Source organism: Chlamydomonas reinhardtii, chromosome 13 (genome assembly GCF_000002595.2).
Source record: "Chlamydomonas reinhardtii strain CC-503 cw92 mt+ chromosome 13, whole genome shotgun sequence".
NCBI classification, from domain to species: domain Eukaryota; kingdom Viridiplantae; phylum Chlorophyta; class Chlorophyceae; order Chlamydomonadales; family Chlamydomonadaceae; genus Chlamydomonas; species Chlamydomonas reinhardtii.
Window position 1 is genome coordinate 2,360,302 of NC_057016.1, and position 20,872 is coordinate 2,381,173.

The window sequence follows — 20,872 nt, forward strand, 5'->3', positions numbered from 1 at the left end:
GAGATGCTTCGAGATACCTCGATGTGCCTCGACGCCTCAATGTACGTGTGGTACACCGACGTACACTGACATTGCTGCTTGGAGACTGCCAGCCCCCGCTTCACGCTAGTGTAGGCTGGATCGCATCAGCCGGGAAAGGGTCTCAGGTGAAATTTTCAATGCCCGTGCAACTGCAACCACTACCCCGCCGAACTGTGAGTAATAGGCGCCCCCCAGCATCGCTGTGACGGGTTTACCATTGGCGCAGAATGGTGCCACGTCGTCACAGCTGTATCGATGTTCACGCAGACCGCCGCAGGCTACACGGCTCTGAACTGGTCGCTTGGTCTCCCTTAATGGACCGGAATGTCGGCCACATCAACCGCAAAGTGGCAAGTTTGCGCAGGCGGAGACGTAATAAGCTGTATAAGCTGTACTATTGATACAGCCGATTAAAATTTAAGTTTAAGGACCTCCACAACATGTCAAGTATCGATTACGCGATAACTGCACGTTCACAATGGTTCACACTCCACACTGGGCAGTACTTGGCTTTTGCGGCCCCCACCTCGCGCATCCGCCGTGCCCTGATCGACAACTCTTTATAACTACAACTACGTGTCCCGACTGCAGGCACACCTGCCAGCGAGCGTTTGCGCTGACAGCGTTGTGATCACTGACCAACGCGCCCATTTGTCCAAACTCAATTGGCAAATACTATCTGGGGCGGGGGGTCTTACCGCGCGTGTCCCTACAGCCACCTTATCTGACACTTGCGGCCGCTGCTGGTGCTGGCGGTGTGGGGGCGCGCCCTCGGCCCCCAGCACCGTTATCCCGGCTCCAGCCACACGTATCGTGCCGCACCGCAGGGGTCAAGCGTAACACACCGTATGGCCGCACGCGCGCACACCGTATGGCGCCAAGCCACCCATTGCCGAATGACCGCAACACAACCTCGGGCGACGCAGCCGTTGGCCCGTTGCTGGCTGCGTGCCGCGTGTGTACGGGGGCAGCATGCCCCCGTGCGCTCTCCCCCATACCCGCTGGGCTCCGGTCCCCGCAAATCCTCCCAACATTCAACACCCGCCACCTCCAAACCTGGGCCCCAGCCCGCAAGTACGGTGAACATCCACACCCCGGTGCGCTCCTGCTGCTGCACCGACGCATCAGCCCTGGGGCCGTGTCAATCGCAAGCGCCCAACACCCGGCGCAGCCGCCCTCGCAGGCTCGCACCCCCCGGCAACGCCGCCGCATCCACACCGCGACCAGTACCCGGACCGCGCCACACGCCCTCCCTCACGCAACACAGCCGTGGATGCTGCACCACACACGCGGCCACACAGCGCCGCCATCCCCAGGGCCCCAGCCCGCGTATGTCCGTGGCGGGGCGTTGCCACGGCCTGCCAAAACCGCAGGGGGCCACGGCAGCAGGTTCATACATGGCCCCATGGGCCGCCGCCGAGCCGCCGCCCCCCGCTGTCAGTGTACTTGCATAGCTGTCACGCAACCCACGGTGCGCCAAAGTGGAGCGCCGCCATGGAGGGAGCGCCGCCATGGAGGGAGCGTCGCCAGGGAGCGGCAGCGCTGCCAGGGAGGCAACGCCCCCAGGCCAGGTGCTACTCACACGACGTACTGCACGGAGGTCACGAGAGTGTGGAGTGGGGGTTGTCCTGTCGGCTCAAGGAAGCTACGGTGCACCTGTGCACAACAGGCTGTGGAGAATGGGAAAGTCCCGCCCCGCCCCGACCGCGGTGGATGCGCTGCACGTGCCCGCACCGGCCCACGACAGGCACCCGCGCCCGGGTCCTCCGGCCCACACGCCCACAGCACATGCGGGCGCAGGTGCAGGGAGGCATGACATATTGATATACACCGCCCTGTGCAGGCTTGAATGCACCCGCCTCATTCATCCCACGCAAGCATACACGCACACACACACACACACACACACACGCACACACACACACACGCACACATACACACACACACACTCTTTCTCACACACATGCGTGTTCCGTCCTACATCACACGAACGCGTGCACCCACACACGCCCATACGCGCGCGCTCCCACCTTGGGTATGCCGTACTGCTCCCACACCTTGCCGCTCTCGGGGTACCAGCCCGCGCAGCCCTCCCGCAGCGCCGGCGGCATGAACACCGCCGGGTCCACGGCGGCCGGCGGCGCCGCCATCGCCAGCGACAGCGGCGGGTGCTGTGGCGGTGGTGGTGGTTAGGGGCGGGGCGGGGCGTTAACATACACTGATACACACACTGCGCAAACACGCTGTGCTTTGTGACACAGCCCTCACTCAGACACGCACGCCATACGGTAGCTCCGCATCATCCGCACCTCCAGCGGCCACAGGTACCGGTTGACGCAGAAGCGGCGAAAGGTGACCAGCGCGGGGGTGAGGGAGCACCAAATGATGGCGGCCTGGACCCAGGCGCCTGGGGGGTTACATGGGGGGATTACATGGGGGGATTCATGGTCCAATAAGAAGGGTGGGCGGGTTGGCGTGGGTGGGGGCGACGTGTAATGAGGTGGAGCGACTTGTGTTAAAAACGAAACGAAAGCCCGCCCAGACGACGCCGGAGTTACTTACGGATACCTACCAATTTACCGAGCGTCGCGTGGTTGTCGTCACCCAGGTAGTCATACTTACCCGCGATAAGCCTGTAACCCCACGGGCGACCATTCGGCCTGACCCCGCGATGCACCTGTATGCGTCCATGCTCCGCACCCTGGGCGCGCTAAACAACGTTTACCCAGCACGCCTAATTCCCGTATTCCCGCGACTTGTGTGTGTGTGGGTGGACTTGTCAGTGCTGAGTACGGTACCAGGCCAAACCGATGCCGCGTCGCATGGGGGGACACAGGAGCATACGGCGGGTACCCATCATGCATCGTAACCCGTCTCCGCCTCTTGAGAGAATTTCCCATCCCTAACACCTCGACGGCCGCCAACCAGCCCGCCCCGCATCCACACAAACTACACTACACCACACCAGACCAGGGAAACCATACCACACTAGACCAGACCAGAACCCACCATTGGTCAGCAGCACAGCCCCTGTGAATATCTCGGCCACCAGCAGGTAGCCCACCAGGTGGTCAAACACCACGGGGAACATGGAGCCGCCTGTTCGTGTGCGTGCGTGTGTTTGGGAGGGGGGCCGCGGGTGGCAGGGTGGGGGCTTGGGTTTCAAAAGTGCACGTGATAGGTACGGTACTAGGTAGTCGGTGCCGCAATGCGATGGGTCGATTGCCCCTCATCAAGGAGTCGCGCGCTCCTGGCGCTGCGTCCGCGGTGTCCACACAACCAAGTCGCCCGTCCCCCTCCCCCCGCAAACTTCCGCCGACGTGTTTTGTCACGCGTCTTCGCGTGCCTCTTGTTCTTCCTTATTGTGCATGGGTGGAAACGGAAACACCCGCCAAGCTGCCGGCTGCCGCCGCCACGCACCCGACTCGTACTGTCGCTCGTAGATGTAGATGACCGCATAGCGCCAGGTGATGTAGGCGGTGGCGAAGAACAGCAGCGCAATGGGCGCGATAAGCGGCGCCGTGACCGCGTAGGCCAGCCCCACCATCAGCGTCTGAAAGAGGTGGGGAGAGGCGGGGGAGGTTGCAAAGATGGTACAGAGAAGTTGAGTGTAGGGAGAGGCGGGCGAGGTGTGGGTGGAGGTGTGCGTGGAGATGCGCGTTCGCGCTTCGCATCCGGTCTAAGGAGGAGTAAGGTGTAGGCCATATACGAATCTTGGTGGAGAGGAGCGCAGGCCCCCGCCGACCTGCCGCCATGGACCAAGGGCGGTATACGGCATAGCTCGTGGGCACACCGCCTTCCCGTACTTACGGCTACAAGCACCTTCGCATCCGCCGCACACCGGCGCTCGCCCCCGCCCCGGCCCCGTCCCCGCGCCCCACCCAGGACATACAACCACTCCGTTCTTCACATGGGCGGCTACCCCCCCCCCCCCCAACCCCCACCCCCGCCCCCACCCCCTTCCCCCTCAGGCGCCACCTGCAGGATGCCGTTGTAGAACGACGCGAAGCGGTAGCCGGGCGGGCTGTGCGCGGCCCACACGTCCTGCAGCGAGCGCGGCAGTGCGGCGCCCGCCAGCCCGCGCAGCGCGCCGCCTGCGAGCAGGCAGGTAGGCAGGTAGGTAGGTAGGTGGGTAGGTGCGTAGGTGGGCAGGGGCGGACGCAGGTAGGCGGAGGCGGAGGCAAGGGCAGGTAGGCAGAGAGGCCGGTGTGGTCCGTCAGGCAGGCAGGCAACGGGCGGGGAGGGGCGCGTTGTTTGCACCATTCCCAACAAGAGGGAGATTCCGGGCCTCACTACGTAGTCTCTGCCGCCCAGGCCCCCACCCCTGCCCGCCCCCTCCGCCCGCCCCCCATCATGAATGCAACCCCCCACTCCCCTTCCGCCCCAACTGCTCGCCCCACGGAGCCCGGCCCTCACCCGCCATGTGGCCCAGGTGCGGCCAGGCTATGCGCAGCCAGTTGGAGTAGAGGCCGCGGGTGAGAGTGTAGTGCAGGAAGAAGTTGGAGGCGGTGGGCAGGGCTGCAGGCAAATGGGAGCCGGCGGTTACATGCGGGTTGGTGGTGAGAACGGTGGGAGCGGGGCAGCAAGCAGCTGGGTGGCAAGATCAGTGGCGGCGCATTCGGCGTGGGCGCACCCCAACGTGCAGAGTGTGTGTTAATAAAAACGAAACGAAAGCCCGCCCAGACGCCGCCGGAGTTACGCAGTGTGTGTGTGTGTGTGTGTGTGTGTGTGTGTGTGTGTGCAGTGAGTGCGGTCGCACATGGGGCATCACCCACGACGCATCTCGCATCAGGCCCTCCTCGCCAAGGCTGAGGCTGATCCCGTTCACACGATACCGGCAGTCCTTACCTGTGCCAATGCGCAGGAGCAGTTTGCCCGGGTCCTGTGGACACACGTGGCGTTGCGTTGGCCGGATTGGTGGATGGGGACCACTTCAGGATTGGCGCGATGAGCGGCGGCGGACACCCAGCAACCTCAGCATGGAGCAAGCATTCCGGGCCTCCCTCCCTCTCCCTCTTTCCCTCGCACTCCCTCCCTCCCTCCCACTCCCTTCCTCCCTCCCTCCCTCCCACTCCCTTCCTATCTCCCTCCCACTCCCTTCCTCTCTCCCTCCCACTCCCTCTCACTCCCACTCCCCCTCCCTCCCTCTCGTCCCCACCCCCACCTTGAGGTATGCGCCCAGCTGTTGGAACACGCCGCCGCCCACCACCGCGCCCAGGAACATGTTGCTGAGGGGGGGGGTGAGAGGGATGAGAGGGGTGAGAGGGGGCGACAGGGGGTGAGAGGTGTGGGGTGTGGGGGGGGGGCGGGGGTGCGTGGCTGGTTGAGAGGGGTGAGGGGGCTGGGGAAGGGATGGCGGGCAGAACATGACGGTGTTGATGCGGGAGATGCGAGATGCAATATGACAGGCAAAAGAGGTCCCTGCCTCCTGCCCCCTCGCCCCTCCACCAGTCCACCTCCTTATGTCCCGCAAGTTGCATGAGAAGCGGGTTGTGCCGAGTCAGGCATCAACACGACACATGGGGTGTCGCCGGAGGGCACGGCGCGCTGCCTCCCGGCCAGCCGGCATCCGGGAGCCACCGGCACGCCGCCCTGTGCGCCGCACCACACCACCCAAAACATAAGTACACATATACACGTCCCTCCCTCCCCACTCACAGCAGGCTCCACCAGAAGAACCAGCGGCTCATCTGGCGGTCCATGGCCGGCAGCGACACACACCTGCCCACGTAGCAAAAGGGGGGGTTACATTCATGCTTGTTTAAGAAGTGAAGGCGTAGCCAGACGCGTTGTTACCACACATGCAGATTAGTAGCGGCCACAACGTACCGGCACAGACTTGCGAGACCATGCGCCCTCACACCCAGCTGCACCCGCACACCCACACCCAGCACCCACACCCACAATCACATAACCCCATAACCACACACCCACACCCATCTCCTTGCACCCCCCCCCTTTACCTACTCCGTCCTGCACCCCCCACCCCCCCACCCCCCACACACACATACACACAGCGGGGGTTGCGCGATTTCCGGTTGGTAACATCCGTAACATCCGTAAACCGTCGCTTTGCTGCATCGCATACACTGTCTTTGCGCAATGTTTTCCTTGTGCTCTTGAACACACACACACACACCCCTCCGCCCCCACCTGCTCTGTATGGCCGACAGCAGGTACAGCGCCTGCGGCATGACCCAGGCGTTCCAGCCCAGGCTGACAAGCGCGGGCAGCACCCCCGTCAGCGCGGCCTTGGACAGGCGGCTGGCCCAGCTGTGGTGCTGCTGGTGACTGCAGGGGGTGGGGGGAGGGGCAGAGGGAGGGGGGAGGGGGGAGGGGGAGGGAGTGCGGGACCTTGTTTGCTCTGAGGTATTGCCTTTTGCTCCTGGCACACGGCAGCGCATCCTGACACATGTGCGATGGTGTATACCGTAGACACATACACACACAGGCACACACACACACACACACACACACACACACACACACACATACACACACACAGGCACACACACACATACACACTCACACACCCACACACAGGCACACACACATACACACCCACACATACACACACACACAGGCGCCCCCCCCCCCCAAACACACGCGCGCCCACCTGCAGAACCAGGGCCAGTACAGGCGGTTTAGCTCGGGGGTGCCGCCGCACACCGCCACGGGCAGGTTGGCCAGGGCGCCGGTCAGCGCGCCGATGGGGAAGAACAGCACAGCCAGCAGCGGCGCCGACCTGTGCGCGTGTGCGTGCGTGTGTTTGTTTGTGGCGGAGAACGGGTGGTCAGTATTTACTGTGTGTGTGTGTGTGTGTGTGTGTGTGATGTAATCAAAGGGTCCATTGGGCACCGCCACTAAAATGCACAGCGCTCCTAAACGGCGCTTCTGCACTGCTGCCCACCACCACCACATACACGCACACACATACACGCACACACAGACACACACGCACACACAGACACACACGCACACACGCATACACGTTTTGCGTTTCCCATTCCCCGTGTTCCTGAGACACACACACACACACACACACACACACACACACACACACACACACACACACACACAGACACATGCACACAGACACATGCACACACACACACACACACACACACACATACACACACACACACACACAGACACATGCACACACACACACACACACACACACACACACACACACACACACACACACACACACACACACACACACACACACACACAACTTCCCTCGCACGCCCCCCTCACATGAGCACTCGGGCGGCCCTGCTGGTGGGCAGGGTCCACAACGCCGGCCAGTACACGGCGTCGGGCGGCGGGGCTGCGGCAGGTGGGGGCGTGAACGGGGGGTTGGGGGTTAAAAATCCATGATCGATTAGGAAATGAAGGCGCAGAAACAGCAGTACAGCAGGCGCGTTACTACCGATGCCCGTGAAGTTCAGCAGCCAGCTACAGCGCGTAGACCCGCCGAAAGGTACCTGATACGAGCCCAAAGAAACACGCCCCAATGTCAAGGAACTGCCTCCCAACCAGAATGCAGTGCGAAAGTCAGGGCATTCCAACGGGACTCAGCGACGGGTTGGCGAGTCGGGCGGAAGGACGGTCTACCTGGATGCACCCTGACATCCCGCAGCTACGAACGCAGCCCCCAACCCACTGGTCACAGTGAACTCCTTTCCAAGCCCGCAAGCCCCCGGCGTTCTTCACTCCCAACCCCTCCGTCTCCCTGCAACCACGCCGCCGCACCCTGCCAACCGCCCTGCCGTGCCACCCATACCAGCACCCACACCACCCACACAACGCAACCACACCCACCCACCCACACCACCCACACCACGCAACCACACACACACACACACACACACCACCCACACCGCGCACACCACGCACGCACACCACCCACACCACGCACTCACACCACCCCACCACGCACTCACACCACTCACCCCACACCACCCACACCACACCACCCGCACCCGCACCCACCCGCGCAGGCCCGGAAGTGCAGCGGCTGCGAAGTGGAGGGCGGCGCCAGCGGGGAGCACTGCGCCGCCGCCGCCGCGTCGCGCTGCGTGGAGAACAGCGCCACGTAGGCTCGGCGGGTGGGGCGCCGCAGCGCGCGGGCCCGCTCCAGGAGGATGCGCTGCTGCAGGCGCCGCACGGCCGCGGCGGCGCGGCGGATGGCCTGGGGGTGGGGTGGGGGCGGGGGGACGTTCATGATTGGTTAAGGATGTGGTAGGGGGAGCGGGAGACGGGGGTGGGAGGCGAGGCGTGGAAGGGGAAGGAGGAGGAGGAGGAGCAAGAGGAGGAGGAGGAGGAGGAGGCGGGTCGCTGTGTTGTTTCGGTTTGGGAGGGCCTTGGTGTGGTGTGTGTGTATGTGTGTGTGTGTGTGTGTTAAAGAGCACAAGGAAAACATTACGCGTAGGACAGTGTATGCGATGCAGAATTACGGCCGCGGATTACCTTCAGAGTATACTTACCGCAGCCGACCGACCTGCCGAGCCGAGACCATGTGTGTGTGTGTGTGTGTGTGTGTGTGTGTGTGTGTGTGTGTGTGTGTGTGTGTGTGTGTGTGTGTGTGTGTGTGTGTGTGTGTGTGTGTGTGTGTGTGCTTCGTTGGAGTGTAGGAGGCGGGCGCTCCGCAGAAAGGTACAGGGGGAGGTGGTGGAGGAGGGGAGCAGGGGACTACGAATGCACGTGTGTCAAAACAACAAACCAAAGCCCGCCCAAAATTGCATGTGCGTGTGCGTGTGCGTGTGTGTGTATGTGTGTCTCAAGAGCTCGCGCACATCCGACTTGCCTGCATGTGGTGACGCGGCGGCGCCGCCACCTCGCCGCCAGCGCTCCCGCCGCCGCCGCCACCGCCGGCAGCGCCCAGGGCTTTGCCGGCTGCCCCTTTGCTCGTCCCACCACCACCACCACCGGCGGTGGCGGCGGCGGAGCGCATCGCCACGTGTGCGTTTAGCAGCGCCGCAGACAGTTGGCCCATGGCGCTCGTCCATTGAAACAGTAGCTCGTCCACCGACTGCACGATGTAGGGCAAGGGTCGCGAGTGTGGGAACAGGCAGACAGACAGACCCGCAGACAGACGCGGCCAACGAGTGCTATTCGTGGATCATGGACGCGCCTGTTGAATGCAACACATGTATAATTACCCGTATCGCCCACGCCCTACACCCAACCCGAGGCATCCCAGTTCACAAAGTTCCTAGCCAATCTGTCCCCGCCTCAGCCCCTCCGCTCGTTTTCGTCGGGTTTGGAGTAGTTTGGGCTGGTACTACAACCCCCGCCCCTCGCCCCTCCCACCCGGTGGTTGCAGACCGGCACCAGTCGCTGGAAGCTGTCCGGGAACAGCTGTGAGAAGTACGACGCAACCGCCGCCGCCTCTTCGCTATCGTCGTACGGCACCTCCATAACCGGCGGCGGCGTCGGCACTGGGCCTAAACAGGTGCCACCGGCCGCCTCCACCGCCGCCGCCGCCACCGTTGCCGCGGCGGCGGCGGCCGCGGCCGCAGCAGACGGGGCGGCCCCGGCTCGCCGCCGTCCCGTCTCGGCTGCCGCTGCGGCGGTGGCGGCGTTTGAAGCCCCGCACGCTCCCGCGCCAACGCCGTCGGGTGGAAGCGATACGCCCAGTCCCAAGCTGTCGAGGGCTGTAGCGTCTTGCGACGCAGGCTCTTGTTGACGCTGACGCGCCTCCGCGGCCGCCAGCGCGCTTGCTTGCCGCCCGGACGGCGACGCAAACGGACCCAACCCCAACCCCAACCCAAGCTCCTCCCTGCCAGCCGCCGCAAACGCCGAATTTCCCGCCGCCGCCGGGCACGCGTGGCTCCCGCCTTCCCCCCTCTCCTCCTCCCAACGCAGTGACGTCAGCTCCAGAGCCGCTGGCGCCGGCGACGCCGCGGACGGCGGCGTGCGGTGTGCGCCGCCGCCACTGCCGCTACCGCCGGGCCGCCGGCCACCTCCGCCGCCTCCGCCGCCATTGCCCGCCAGCTCGCGAGCCAGCAGCGTCGCGCGTTCCCGAAGAGGCAACTCACTTGTGCCGCCAACGAGCGGTCTCCGCCGCCGCCGCCGGCGCTGCTCCCTGCCTCTCGGCCGCGTGCCTCCATCGCCCTCCTCCCAGCCCTCCTCCCCGCTTCCCGGTGACAGCAACGGGTCATGCTCATCATCAGCCTCCTCCTCCTCTTCCTCTTCCTCCTCTTCCCCCGCCCCTCGGGCGCCGCCGGCGCCACCAGCGCCGCCTCTACACGCAACCGCACCCGAATCCTCGCCAGAGGCACCCCGCCGGCTGCTCCCTTCACCGCCACCCGTGGCCGCGGGACTGAGCACGCCGCCGCCGCCGCCGCCGCCGCCGCCGCCGCCGCCGCCGCCGCCACCGACGCCGCCGCCATCGCCGGTGCTACTGCCGCGCCAGCGCGGCGGCGGGCTGGCGCCGCCAATGGAGCGCCGCCGCGGCAAGAAGTCGGTCCGGCCGACTGCGCCGCCGCCCACCATGTCTCCGTACGGCACCACGCCGCCGCCGCCGCCGCCGCCGACCCCGCCGCCGCCGCCGCGGCCTGCTACAGCCCCCGTCGTCGACGCCCGAGCGAACGATGCAGCAGCGCCGGCGGCGGCTGTAGCGGGCCCGCCGCCGCCGGGCTGGCTGACGTCAGCGCCAGAGGCGGCCACGGCGCCGTCGGCCTCCGGCGGCGGCGCCGGCGGCGGCGGCTCGCGCCAAGCGGTTGAGGCCGTCCGCAGCAGCGTGCGGATCAGCTGCTCCCGAGGAACCGCAGGCGCCGCAGGCGGCGGCGGCGCCGCCGCCGCGGCCGCGGCGGCACTGGTCAACACCGCAAGCTCCATGTCCCGCGTGGCTTCAAGCCCTGCGCCCCCCTCTCCACGCCCGCTCCCTCCTCCACCTTCCCCTCCCCCTCCCCCTCCTACTGCCCCCCCGCCCGCCTCCCGCTCCCGCTCCGCCTCGCGCGCCCGCTCCTCCCGCCGCTCGCGCGCGCCCGCCTCCGCCTCCCCCTGCAGCTCCACGCCTGGCAACAGCGCGCCCAGCCCCATCCCCGAGCCGAACAGCGCGAACCGCTCCACGGGGCGAAGCACCACGTCGCGCACAAGCACGGCGTAGTGGTGCGCGTTCACCAGGTGCGCCCGGCCGCCGTGGCGCACCTGCGTGCAAGGGAAGCACAAAGGCACAGGGCCGCTGAGGCGTGTGTGTGTGTGTGTGTGTGTGTGTGTGTGTGTGTGTGTGCGTGTGCGTGTGTATCAGGAAAGCAGTATGTAGGTGTGCATGGACTGCATGGACCGGCAGGCAGGCTCAGCGCCGGACGGCGTCGAGGAGCATGGGTGGGGATATGTTAAAACCTGCACCCACACCATTTCCTAGAGCTTGACAAGCCGGCAAGCTCTCGCCCCATCCGCCACAACACTTCCACGTTCATGACCAACCCTTCGTCGCCCGGCCGCCCGACTGCCCGCGGGCCCCGCACGCCCTTTCCCGCGCCCCCTTGCCTACTCCACCGCACCCTACAGACACCCACTCCCATGCCCACTCCCTGCTCGCCCCCGCGCCGCACGCCCCCCCCCCCCAGCAATTTCTCCTTGTAGCGCGACTGTTTCCCTGCGGGATTGGTTCAGATTGAACCCCCCCTCCCTCATGCACACATACACGCACACACACACCTTGAGCAGCTGCCTCAGCCGTGCGCTGCATCGCCCCACCACCAGCGGTTGCTGCTGCCACCCCGTCCAGGGCCGCTCCGGGTCCGCCGCCTCCGCCGCCTCCGCCGCCGCCTCCGCCGCCGCCGCCAGCATTTCATCCAGATCATCGCCGTCGCTACCACGGCCATCGCGGTCGCTGTTCAAGCGGGTGTGCGCACCCTCGCCGCCGCCGCGGGAGCTGCCGTCGCCAGCAGTAGCACCCGCAGCAGCTGTAGCAGCGGCATTGCTGTCGGCGGCAGTAGCAGCGGCCTCGAAAGAAGACGGCCTTTGGGACAGTGACGCGTCGTAGGCCCGGTTGTCCATGACTGTGAAACCCGGCGGCAGCGCCGCCCCCAATCCCTCCAGCGCCGCCGCCACCGCCGCCGTGTGCCGCCGCTGCCGCCGCCGCAACGCCTGACCGAAGCAGCGCTGCTCCGCTGCCGGCGCCCAGTAGCGGTACACCGCCGGCGCGTCGTGGCTGCCGCTGCTACTGCCGCCAAAGCCGGCGTCGAAAGCGGCTGTAGCACCACTGCCGCTCGTGCATGCCGCGGCGCCGCAGCCCCGGCCCTGGGTGGGCTCGGTGTCGCTAGCATGGTGCTTGCCATTGGTGGGGCAGCCGGCTGCGGCGCCGCCATTCGGCGGCTTGCTGCTGCTGGCGCTGCTGCTGCTGCCGGCCGCACCGTTGCCACCAGCGGTGCTGCTACTGCCGGCTGCGCCGTCACCGCCGCCGCCGCCGCGCCGCAGCCCCAGCCCTAGGCACTTGGCCAGTTCCAATGCACTGCCGGTCCACGTCAGCCCACCGCCGCCACCGCCGCCGCCGCCGCCACTGCCGGGTCCGGCGCCGTCGCCAGCACTGCCAGTGACCCCCTCGCCGTCGCTGCTGCCGCCGCCGCCGCCACCGCCATCGCCACCGCCGCCGCCGGCAGAAAGATAGCGCCACTTGCGGCCGCGGCGGGTCTTTATGACGCCGGCTCCTGCGGCGCCGCCGCGGCCGCCGGCGCCGCCGCCAGGGCCGCTGCCGCTGCTTCTCTGTGAGTCCCTGCCAAGCAGCGGTTTCGAGTCCTGCGCCTCTACATCCACATCACCGCTACCGGCCGCCGTATTGTCAGCGCCGTCGCCAGACATTGCCGCGGCAATCGCCGCCGCCAGCGCAGCCTCCGCCACATCCCCGCTGCCAACCGCTGCCGCCGCCGCCGCTGCCGGGTCATCGCCCAACTGCCAACCGCAACCGTCCGCGCCGCCCGTACGGCCAATGAGGGCCAGGATCATGTCCTCACTGGCGATCAGCAGCCCGCCGTGGATGGCGGTTAGCGGCGGCGGTTGGCCGGACGGCACGGGCGGCAGTTGGGGGTTGGGGTCGTTGTCCGCCGCCAACTGCTGCCGGGCCCAGTCCTCGCGATCCTTTGCCAGCATCTGTCAGACCGTACAGATCAGGCACGCAGGATCTGTCAGTGAACATAGAAGACATCCTCGCTGCCACGTGATCTCTTGCACGCAACCCCTCCAGGTCGCTCCACCATCCCTGTGCACGTGCAAACCATCCCGCCCCTTCCTCTTCCCCCTTTCCTCCCCCCCTCTATTGCACTGGGTTTGGTACAGTTTGGGCTGGTATCTACAAGCCCCCTCCGTCACTCCGTCACACCGCATCCCCCAGCGCTGCCTGCCCTCAGGCCCGCACCCGTGTGGGGCTGAAGCACGCCACCATGTTGTCCCAGGCCTTGGTCCGCGCCGCCCGCTCCGCCGCCGCCACCACCACGTGCCGCAGCCACGGCGCCACCAGACGCAGCCGCTGACCCAGCGGCAGGCCCCGCGTGTCACTGGGAGACAGCGGCCAGCCGCCTCCGCCGCCGCCGCCGCCGCCGCCACCACCACGGGAGGAGGAAGCGCGGCCGCGGTCGCCACGGTCATGAGCCTGCGGGCTGTCGGGGCTGCTCCGGGTCGTGTCTACGGCAGGTGGCGGCGGCGGTGGCGGAGCCGCCGACAGCACCAGCAGGCTGCTGCCGGCGGCGCCGCCGCCATGCGAATGCGGCGCCGCCGCGCCCGCCGCCGCCGCCGCCGTGGCCCGTGTGAGCGGCGCGGCGGCGTAGGCGCCGTACGACATCCGAGCCAGGACGTTGCCGGAGCCGCCGTGCTGGCCCGTGGCTCCCTGATGCGCGCCCGAGGATTGGCCGTGGCCGTGGCCGTAGCCGTGTTCGAGGCCGTGTCCGTCGTGGCCGGCATGGCTGGCGGCGTGGCCGCCGCCGCCGCCGCCGGCTGCTAGGGAGTGCAGGTTTGCGGCGCTGGCGCTGCCACGCATCCTGCTGATGCCGGCGCCGCCGCCCGCGCTGACACCGCCGCCGCCTGCCGCCGCTGACGCCACCGCTGTGGCGCCCGCGCCGCCGTCGCCTGCCGCGAGCCCACCGTCACCGCCGCCGCCGCCGCCGCCGCCAGCGCCTAGCCCGCCATAGGAGTGGTGTCGCGCGTGTCCGTGCCCTGGCCGGCGGACCTCCGCCTGCTGCTGTTGCTGTTGGTGCTGCTGCAGCAGCCGCGAGAGTGAGCTGCTACTGCCCAGCCCCGCGCCCCCCTGCCCGCCGGCTGCTACTGCCGCTACCGCCCCTCCTCCTCCTGGCGCCGCCGCTCCGCCGACGCTGACCAGCAGCGCTCCGCTGCCCCGCCGGCTCCCCAGCCCGCCCACCCCGCCGCCCGCGCCGCCGCCCGCGCCGCCGAGCCCTCCCGCCGCCGGGCCCGCAATGCCTGTCACTGCGACCATACCCGGGCCCAGCTGCCCCGACCCGCCGCCACCACCCAGGCCACTGCCGCCGCCGCCAAAACCGCCGCCGCCGCCGCCAAGGCCGCCGTTGTTCGCGTCTCCCCCGAGAGCAGTTGCCCGGGGCCGGCGCGGCTGGTAGTGCTGCGGTCCCGCCGCGTCCAGGCACAGCATGTAGGCCACACGCAGCTCGGCATAGCTCTGTTGACAGGGTGGCGGTGGTGGTGTGAAGGACGTGGTCGGCTCTGTCACCGTGCGTGTGTGTACGCCAACGCGCAGATGCACACACACGCACACGTGCCCCCCGTAAACACGCAAACGAAAGCACACGCGCTCCCGAGGAGCAAAAGGCTCAAGGCGTCCCAGGCAATGATTCAAGGGCATCCAGGACAATGGTCAATGCCACACCTCTCTTGCGCTCTGTGGTCTGGCTGGGCGGAATGCTTTGATTGGGTTTGGAGTAAACAACCCCCCCCCCCCACACACACACACGCACGCACACGCACACACACAAACACACACACACACGCACACACACGCGCGCGCGCACACACACACACCTCTTGTATGCCCCCAATGTTGAAACCTTGCAAACCTCCCCATTTACCACCCCACACACACGCACACACACACACACGCACCTGGCAGTGGCACAGCAGCACCCAGCAGCAGTAGCCCACCACCATGTAGGTGACGCCGGCGGGCAGCCACAGGATGTCGTGGCCGGCGGGCAGGTTGGAGATGGTGGTGCGGGACAGCTCGGCGGCGTTGGTGCCGCGGTGGATGCGGTGCGTCACGATGTCTGGAGGGGGGCCGGGGGTGGGGAGAGGGGTGCGAAGATTGGTACGGAGAAGTGTAGCAAAGTAACCAGCAGGGGGAGGAGAGGGTGGGTGGGTGGACATGAAGGTTGAGGACTGGAGATGGGAGGCCGAGTCAGCTGTGCTGAGGTGCTGCCGTTCGGGGCTCAGGCTGTGCAGTCTTGGCACGCCCTCTCCTCGCTATCCTGTCCTGCCCTGCCCTGCCCTGCCCTGCCCTGCCCTGCCCTGTCCTGCCCGGTGTCGAGCTCTCCGGCCCCGCCACGACCCCGAGTGCCGCTCACCATCGAAACTGTAGTACATGGGCAGCACTGCGACACGGGGGGCACGCAGGCAGGCAGGAGGCATAAGCGGCAGGGGTGAGAGCGACAGGGGCGTGCGAGTTGCAGCCACACACGCAAGGGTCGTAAGAGCTACACGCTGTGCTGGTTGTTGCTGTGGCGGCTGCCCCCAGCGGCCACCTGCGCAGCAAAGCAGGCCACACCCACACCCACCCGCACCCGCACCCCTACCCGCCCCTGCACCCACACCCGCACCCGCACCCGCACCCACAGCCGCAAACGGCCAACCAGCCAGGCAGCGCTGCATACCCCGAGCCGAGCCGCCCCCCCACGCCCGCTCCCACCCACCCACCCACCCACCCACTTGGCTGCCCAGCCACGCTGCCTGAAACCCCTGCCTGAAACCCCCGCGCGCGCGCGACACACTCACACACGCCGGAGCTGATGACTGTGAGCACCGAGAACATCTGCAGCCCCATCAGGATGGTGCGGTTCAGGATCTGCGGGCGGGAGGGCGGCGAGAGGATCAGGTGCGAGGGAGAGGGCGAGCGGGAGGGCCCACAACCTTGGATCAGGGCCAGGCAGGTAGGACGAGGTGAGGACGCAAGGGACCTGCGGCCCGCGCAGTCATGCAGCGCGTAAAGCGGAGCACTACAGGGCCGCCGGGCCCTGTCCAGAATCCAGCTTGGCATTGGGCTCCGACTCCAGCTGCCTGTCCTTTTCAGCTGTTCTCTCTTTCACACCGCGACCCAACCCATATGCGCTGCCCTTGACACGTCCCGCCCAACACACCCGCTCGCCGAACTGCTATGTCTGTTGCCCACACAGCCATCCCCAAGCCAAGCCATTGTCCCGAACCGAACGCAACCTGCACATGCCCTGTTATGGCCCCTCCCTCAGCCCTTTCTACCACATGCTAAGATGCCTCATGCCTCCCCCGCCGCACGACACCACATCCACACATCCACAAACACATATACACACACGGCCCAGCTGTTCCGACCCGACACCAACCCAAACCCAAATCCCAACCCAAACCCAGTGAACCCATCCCAACCCACCAGCGCGTCCAGCCCGGCGCAGCGCACCAGCTCCGTGTCCGACATCGTCAGCACCGCCGCCGCCCAGCTCCAGACCTGCCTCAGCCCGCCCAGCGCCAGCGCCGGTGGCTGCAGGAACAAGTCCATCAGCTCCTGTGTGTGTGTGTGTGTGTGTGTGTGTGTGTGTGTGTGTGTGTGTGTGTGTGCGTGTGTGTGTGTGTGTGTGTGTGTGTGCGTGTGTGTGTGTGTGTGTGTGTGTGTGTGGCGCGTGTGATGTGGGTCGGGCGGAAAATGCTTACGGCACGGCAGTCAAGTTGGCACGCGAGCAGCAGTGGCAAGCGTAAAGTAGCGAGCACGGGCTTAGCGGAAGGGCGTTGCCAGCCATCGGCGGCCTCTGCAGCGCCAGTGGTCTGCTTCATGTTGGGGCCCAGCGAACTTGCCAGCTGCGGAGGTGGCCCACTGTCTGGGTTCGCAGCCGCCGTCACTCACCCTCCTGCGCTGGTACACGCCGCCCACGCTCCTCAGCGTGCCGCGCAGCGACACAAACACCAGCAGCGACACCATGCCCAGCACGAAGTTGAGAATGGCGCTGCGAGTGGCGGAGTGGCGTGTGGGCGTCGGAGTGTTGAGCAAGGGTGCGCTGGATGGCCAGAGGGGCACGCCCTGCCAAGTGTCGGGCCCAGCAGCGCGCCCCGCTGCCAGGAGCGCAATGTTCTTGCCTGTGGTGTGTTGATGGCCCCTTGCCTACCTGGTTCTGAGCTGGTTGTCGCTGACCACGAAGGGGAACTCGAAAGCCTGCCCCAGCGTCGTGTTCATCGTGCCTCCTGGTTTGGTTTGACCAGCCGTCAGGGCTCGATGCTTAACTCAGTTCATGAATTGCATCTTTGTAAGAACATCTTGCACTATTTTGAGTGAACCAGACTGCTTTGCCGCGCGGAGCGGCGTGATTCTGCACCAGTACAGGCGTCGCATTAAAGTTGCATAAGAATTTGTTTGCATCTGTAAGCCATTTCGTTAAGGATAAATGATTGCAACGACAACGGAGACTGAAGTGTAGAAACGAAGAAAAGCTAACGAGGAAAGCCCTTTAGAAAGTTTAACTAGTCAAAGCAAAGACTGAACCAAGAGCTCATTGAGAACAGAGAAGGGACATTGTGCAAACAATATGTATGGGATCACGACCGCGGCCGACAGCCGCGAACTGTGGGGCAAGGGCTCCCACCCTCTTCCCCCACCCGGCCCCACCGGCCCACCCCGCCCCACCCCGCCCCACCCCGCTATCATCACCTTCAAAATTCCGTTTTCCAGTCCCACCTGACCCCCCTCCTTTCATGTCTTCGCACGAGAGGCTCGAAATTTGAGGCCAAGTGACGAGCCATGCCCTCCATCGGCATGCTGCCGCGCGTGTTGCTAGCAGTCAGGACTTCAAGGCCACAACGCAGGCGAGTAGGGCCGCTGCCGTCGCTGCGCTGAGGACAGTGGCGTGCCGGCGACACCGTGTAAAGCAGCCCCGTTGGGGCGTCTAGGGGCATCCGCGCTCTGTGGGCCCGTAGGCCGCGGCAGGTGGTACATCAAGTTGAGTATGTGATACCGTGAGCGGCTCACTTGTGCTGTGTTGCCCTGTGGCTCAGGCCCCGCTTCTGGCCAAAATCTGGTCACGACCCTGTTCATGTCTTTGGGTTGCGCATGCGTGCGGCGGGTTACAGGACCCCTCTTCGACCCACATCCGAGGGTCACCCATAACCCATCCTTCCTGCACAGCCTAAACCCACGCAATTTGAACTCCTACATGTCGCGCGCCAGTCGCCGAGAGCTTCTCAACACGGTCTGGACACGGTTCTGAATCCGCCTGTCTGTGAACCCACCTGTCCTAAATGAATCGCCCACTCGACCGTGGATGGCGAGCCCTCCCGCCCGTCCATGGAAGTGACACAGCTCGTGCACGCTTGCAGGCATTACAGGTGGCATTTATTCCTCCCTTCATTTGCAGCCTAAACAATGGCATGCCTTGCACCCCTTTTGCTTTCCACGTGCCGGTGCAAGACAGGAGTCTTATGTGCAGTCAAAGTCTGTGCGGCACCGCACATGCCTCACACCACACATGCTTTCCGCACGGCGTCAGAGCATGAAGCTCTTCATATCAATACCACACATGAATGATCATAGCCAGGGCAAGCCTCACAGCTGGTGCACTCCCCTCAGTCCTAGTCAAGCATAACGCGCGTCAGTCGGTATCCTATGTACGCGTCTGGATGCGGCCGAGTCACAGCTTTAGTAGCAATACTCAAGAGATCACATGGCAAGCGCCATCAAGATAGCTAGCTGGGTACTCACGGGTCACAGCCTGAAACAACCCGACCATTTATTTTTCACGAGCAAGATGGGAGAGTCTTAGACGGCGTTGGCCTTCTCCTCGGCAGCGTGGTGGGCCGCGGGGGCAGCGTCTGACTCAGTCATGCCCAGGGCGATGATCAGGAAGCAGTTGACGGTGGCGGTCATGATGGAGCCGGCGATCCAGGTGCGCACGCGGTTCTTGAGCTGGCTCTGGGCAGCGTCAGCAGTCAAGGTGTCGGTGGTCAGGGAGGTGTCGCTCATCTGGATGTACAGCAGGGTTGCCTGGAGGGAGGGAGCAAGGGAGCGGGGAAAGGCGGGATCAGCAGGACATGGTACAGGAACACGTGCTTAGGTGAACAACCGCGTTTGCAAACAGGCACGGGTACGGCACGGTATGGGCAGCCCGTAAGTCTAGTGTGATCGCCACTTCTTACCACGCAGAACAGGCCCAGGAAGGAGTTGCGGAACTTGGCGTAGGCGCCGGAAGCAAGGACACCGGCCAGACCAAAGATCAGGCAGACCTCAAGGCTCACGATGAACCAGTAGTAGCGGAAGAAGGAGTAGCAGGCAAGGCCACTGCGGAAGGCAACGGAGGGGGGAGCGGAAAATGAGACACGGTGAAGCAGATGGTGCGAACCCGACGAAAGGCAAGCTGGCAGTTGGCATGCAGGCCACGCGCAAGCCGAGTAACTTACGTGGAGTAGCCGTTGATGGCCAGTCCAAGAGCATCCGACCATCCGGACTCACACTTGTCCTGGACAGAGGCAAGGCCCGCCAGCGACACAGCCCTGCGCAAGAAGACGGGGGGGTGCGAAAACGAAGTCAAATTGCATGCTCAAACCATGTTTGTGACACGTAAAAGCACGCGTACGCGGCCACAGAATTCATAAACCTGAGTCTCCAGTTGGCGCGACTCGAATGGAAGGTCGGACTCGTTCGCGCGACCAAGCGTTCACTCACCAAGTGCAGAAAACCAGGGCGGTAACGCCCATCACAATGGATGACGCCATCTGCAAGCGACGGAGAACAGTGAACAGGGCGCGGGGGTCAGCGTCGCCAGCTGGCATCGTCTTTCGGAAGGTCTGCGCACTGACCCAGTCCGCAAACGCGACCGCGGCCGGAGAAATGGACCCAAATCGCTGGGCTAGCTAGAGACAGGCGCGAGTGGGGCACTGCGACATTGCCCTAGGCTCGCACGGCCAAAGTCAACAGCGAGGTCATGAGCGGGAGCCGGACAGGCACTTGCAGAGCTCGCACTCCTATGAGAGCGCAAACCATCCTACACCTAGATCTCAAGCCAGCAGAGTATGCGCGCCGCGTGAAAGCGAGCGCGTTGCTCACCTCGAATGGAAGCTTCGGTTGACCGGGGAAGTCGACGACGACAGAAGGCTAAGTTAGCGCGTAGAGTGTTTAGAGTAAGGTATCCAAGCTTGGTATAATACCGCCAAGTGCGGGACAACAGGGCTAAATAGCGCGGAACGATTGGCAAATCGGAGGTACGGCTTCCATTCCGTCCGCGTCAGCCATTCGAAATTGAAGCTGGTGTTTAGGCGCTTTAATGACCGTAGCCGTTTATGTGCGCGAGAGTAGTTCGCAAACAAGCGCACTCTCGAAGGCGCCAGCGCAAGTCAACGCCGGCCACAGGCAAAGGCTGAAGCCAGCGCGCTGTCGGCAGCGCCGATTGCATGGTCTATGTAATGCGTACTGCTGTGTTTTGTCAGCGCACAGCATGGGAGCGCGTAAACACATCCCGCCGAAAGGGTCAAGACGCCAGCGAAGCGGTTTTGCGGTTTAAAATTCCTTAGCTCCTTTATAGCACGTATAGTATAGCAGGTATCGAAACTTGCTAGAAGCGACTAGTCAGAGAGCAGAAGCTCCCGGTAGGTCACTACATATGGTCAAATAGTGGCAAGGAAGCAAGTTGCCGCGCTGCAGGCAGCTGTG

At 65.1% G+C, this 20,872-nt stretch overlaps 2 protein-coding genes across 2 annotated transcripts; both read right to left on the reverse strand.

The window, feature by feature from the left end:
- Positions 1-4: 4 nt before the first annotated feature.
- Positions 5-17,720, reverse strand: CHLRE_13g579400v5 (uncharacterized protein). The gene is made up of 24 exons (XM_043069527.1): positions 17,343-17,720; positions 17,084-17,183; positions 16,616-16,747; positions 15,985-16,054; positions 15,558-15,584; positions 15,100-15,260; positions 13,391-14,659; positions 11,695-13,125; positions 9,340-11,181; positions 8,834-9,058; positions 8,020-8,218; positions 7,282-7,354; positions 6,638-6,766; positions 6,175-6,312; positions 5,680-5,742; positions 5,186-5,249; positions 4,870-4,903; positions 4,438-4,539; positions 4,000-4,115; positions 3,442-3,574; positions 3,031-3,120; positions 2,331-2,428; positions 2,052-2,192; positions 5-1,611 (listed from the first exon to the last, which is right to left on the reverse strand). Exons 1-24 carry the CDS (start codon positions 17,408-17,410, stop codon positions 1,600-1,602), a joined length of 6,717 nt encoding a protein of 2,238 aa, XP_042917502.1. The 5' UTR covers positions 17,411-17,720; the 3' UTR covers positions 5-1,599.
- Positions 17,721-18,282: 562 nt separating this feature from the next.
- CHLRE_13g579450v5 (uncharacterized protein) lies at positions 18,283-20,820 on the reverse strand. The gene is made up of 5 exons (XM_043069528.1): positions 20,089-20,820; positions 19,889-19,938; positions 19,624-19,716; positions 19,363-19,504; positions 18,283-19,210 (listed from the first exon to the last, which is right to left on the reverse strand). Exons 1-5 carry the CDS (start codon positions 20,107-20,109, stop codon positions 18,986-18,988), a joined length of 531 nt encoding a protein of 176 aa, XP_042917503.1. The 5' UTR covers positions 20,110-20,820; the 3' UTR covers positions 18,283-18,985.
- Between the last annotated feature and the right edge of the window lie 52 nt (positions 20,821-20,872).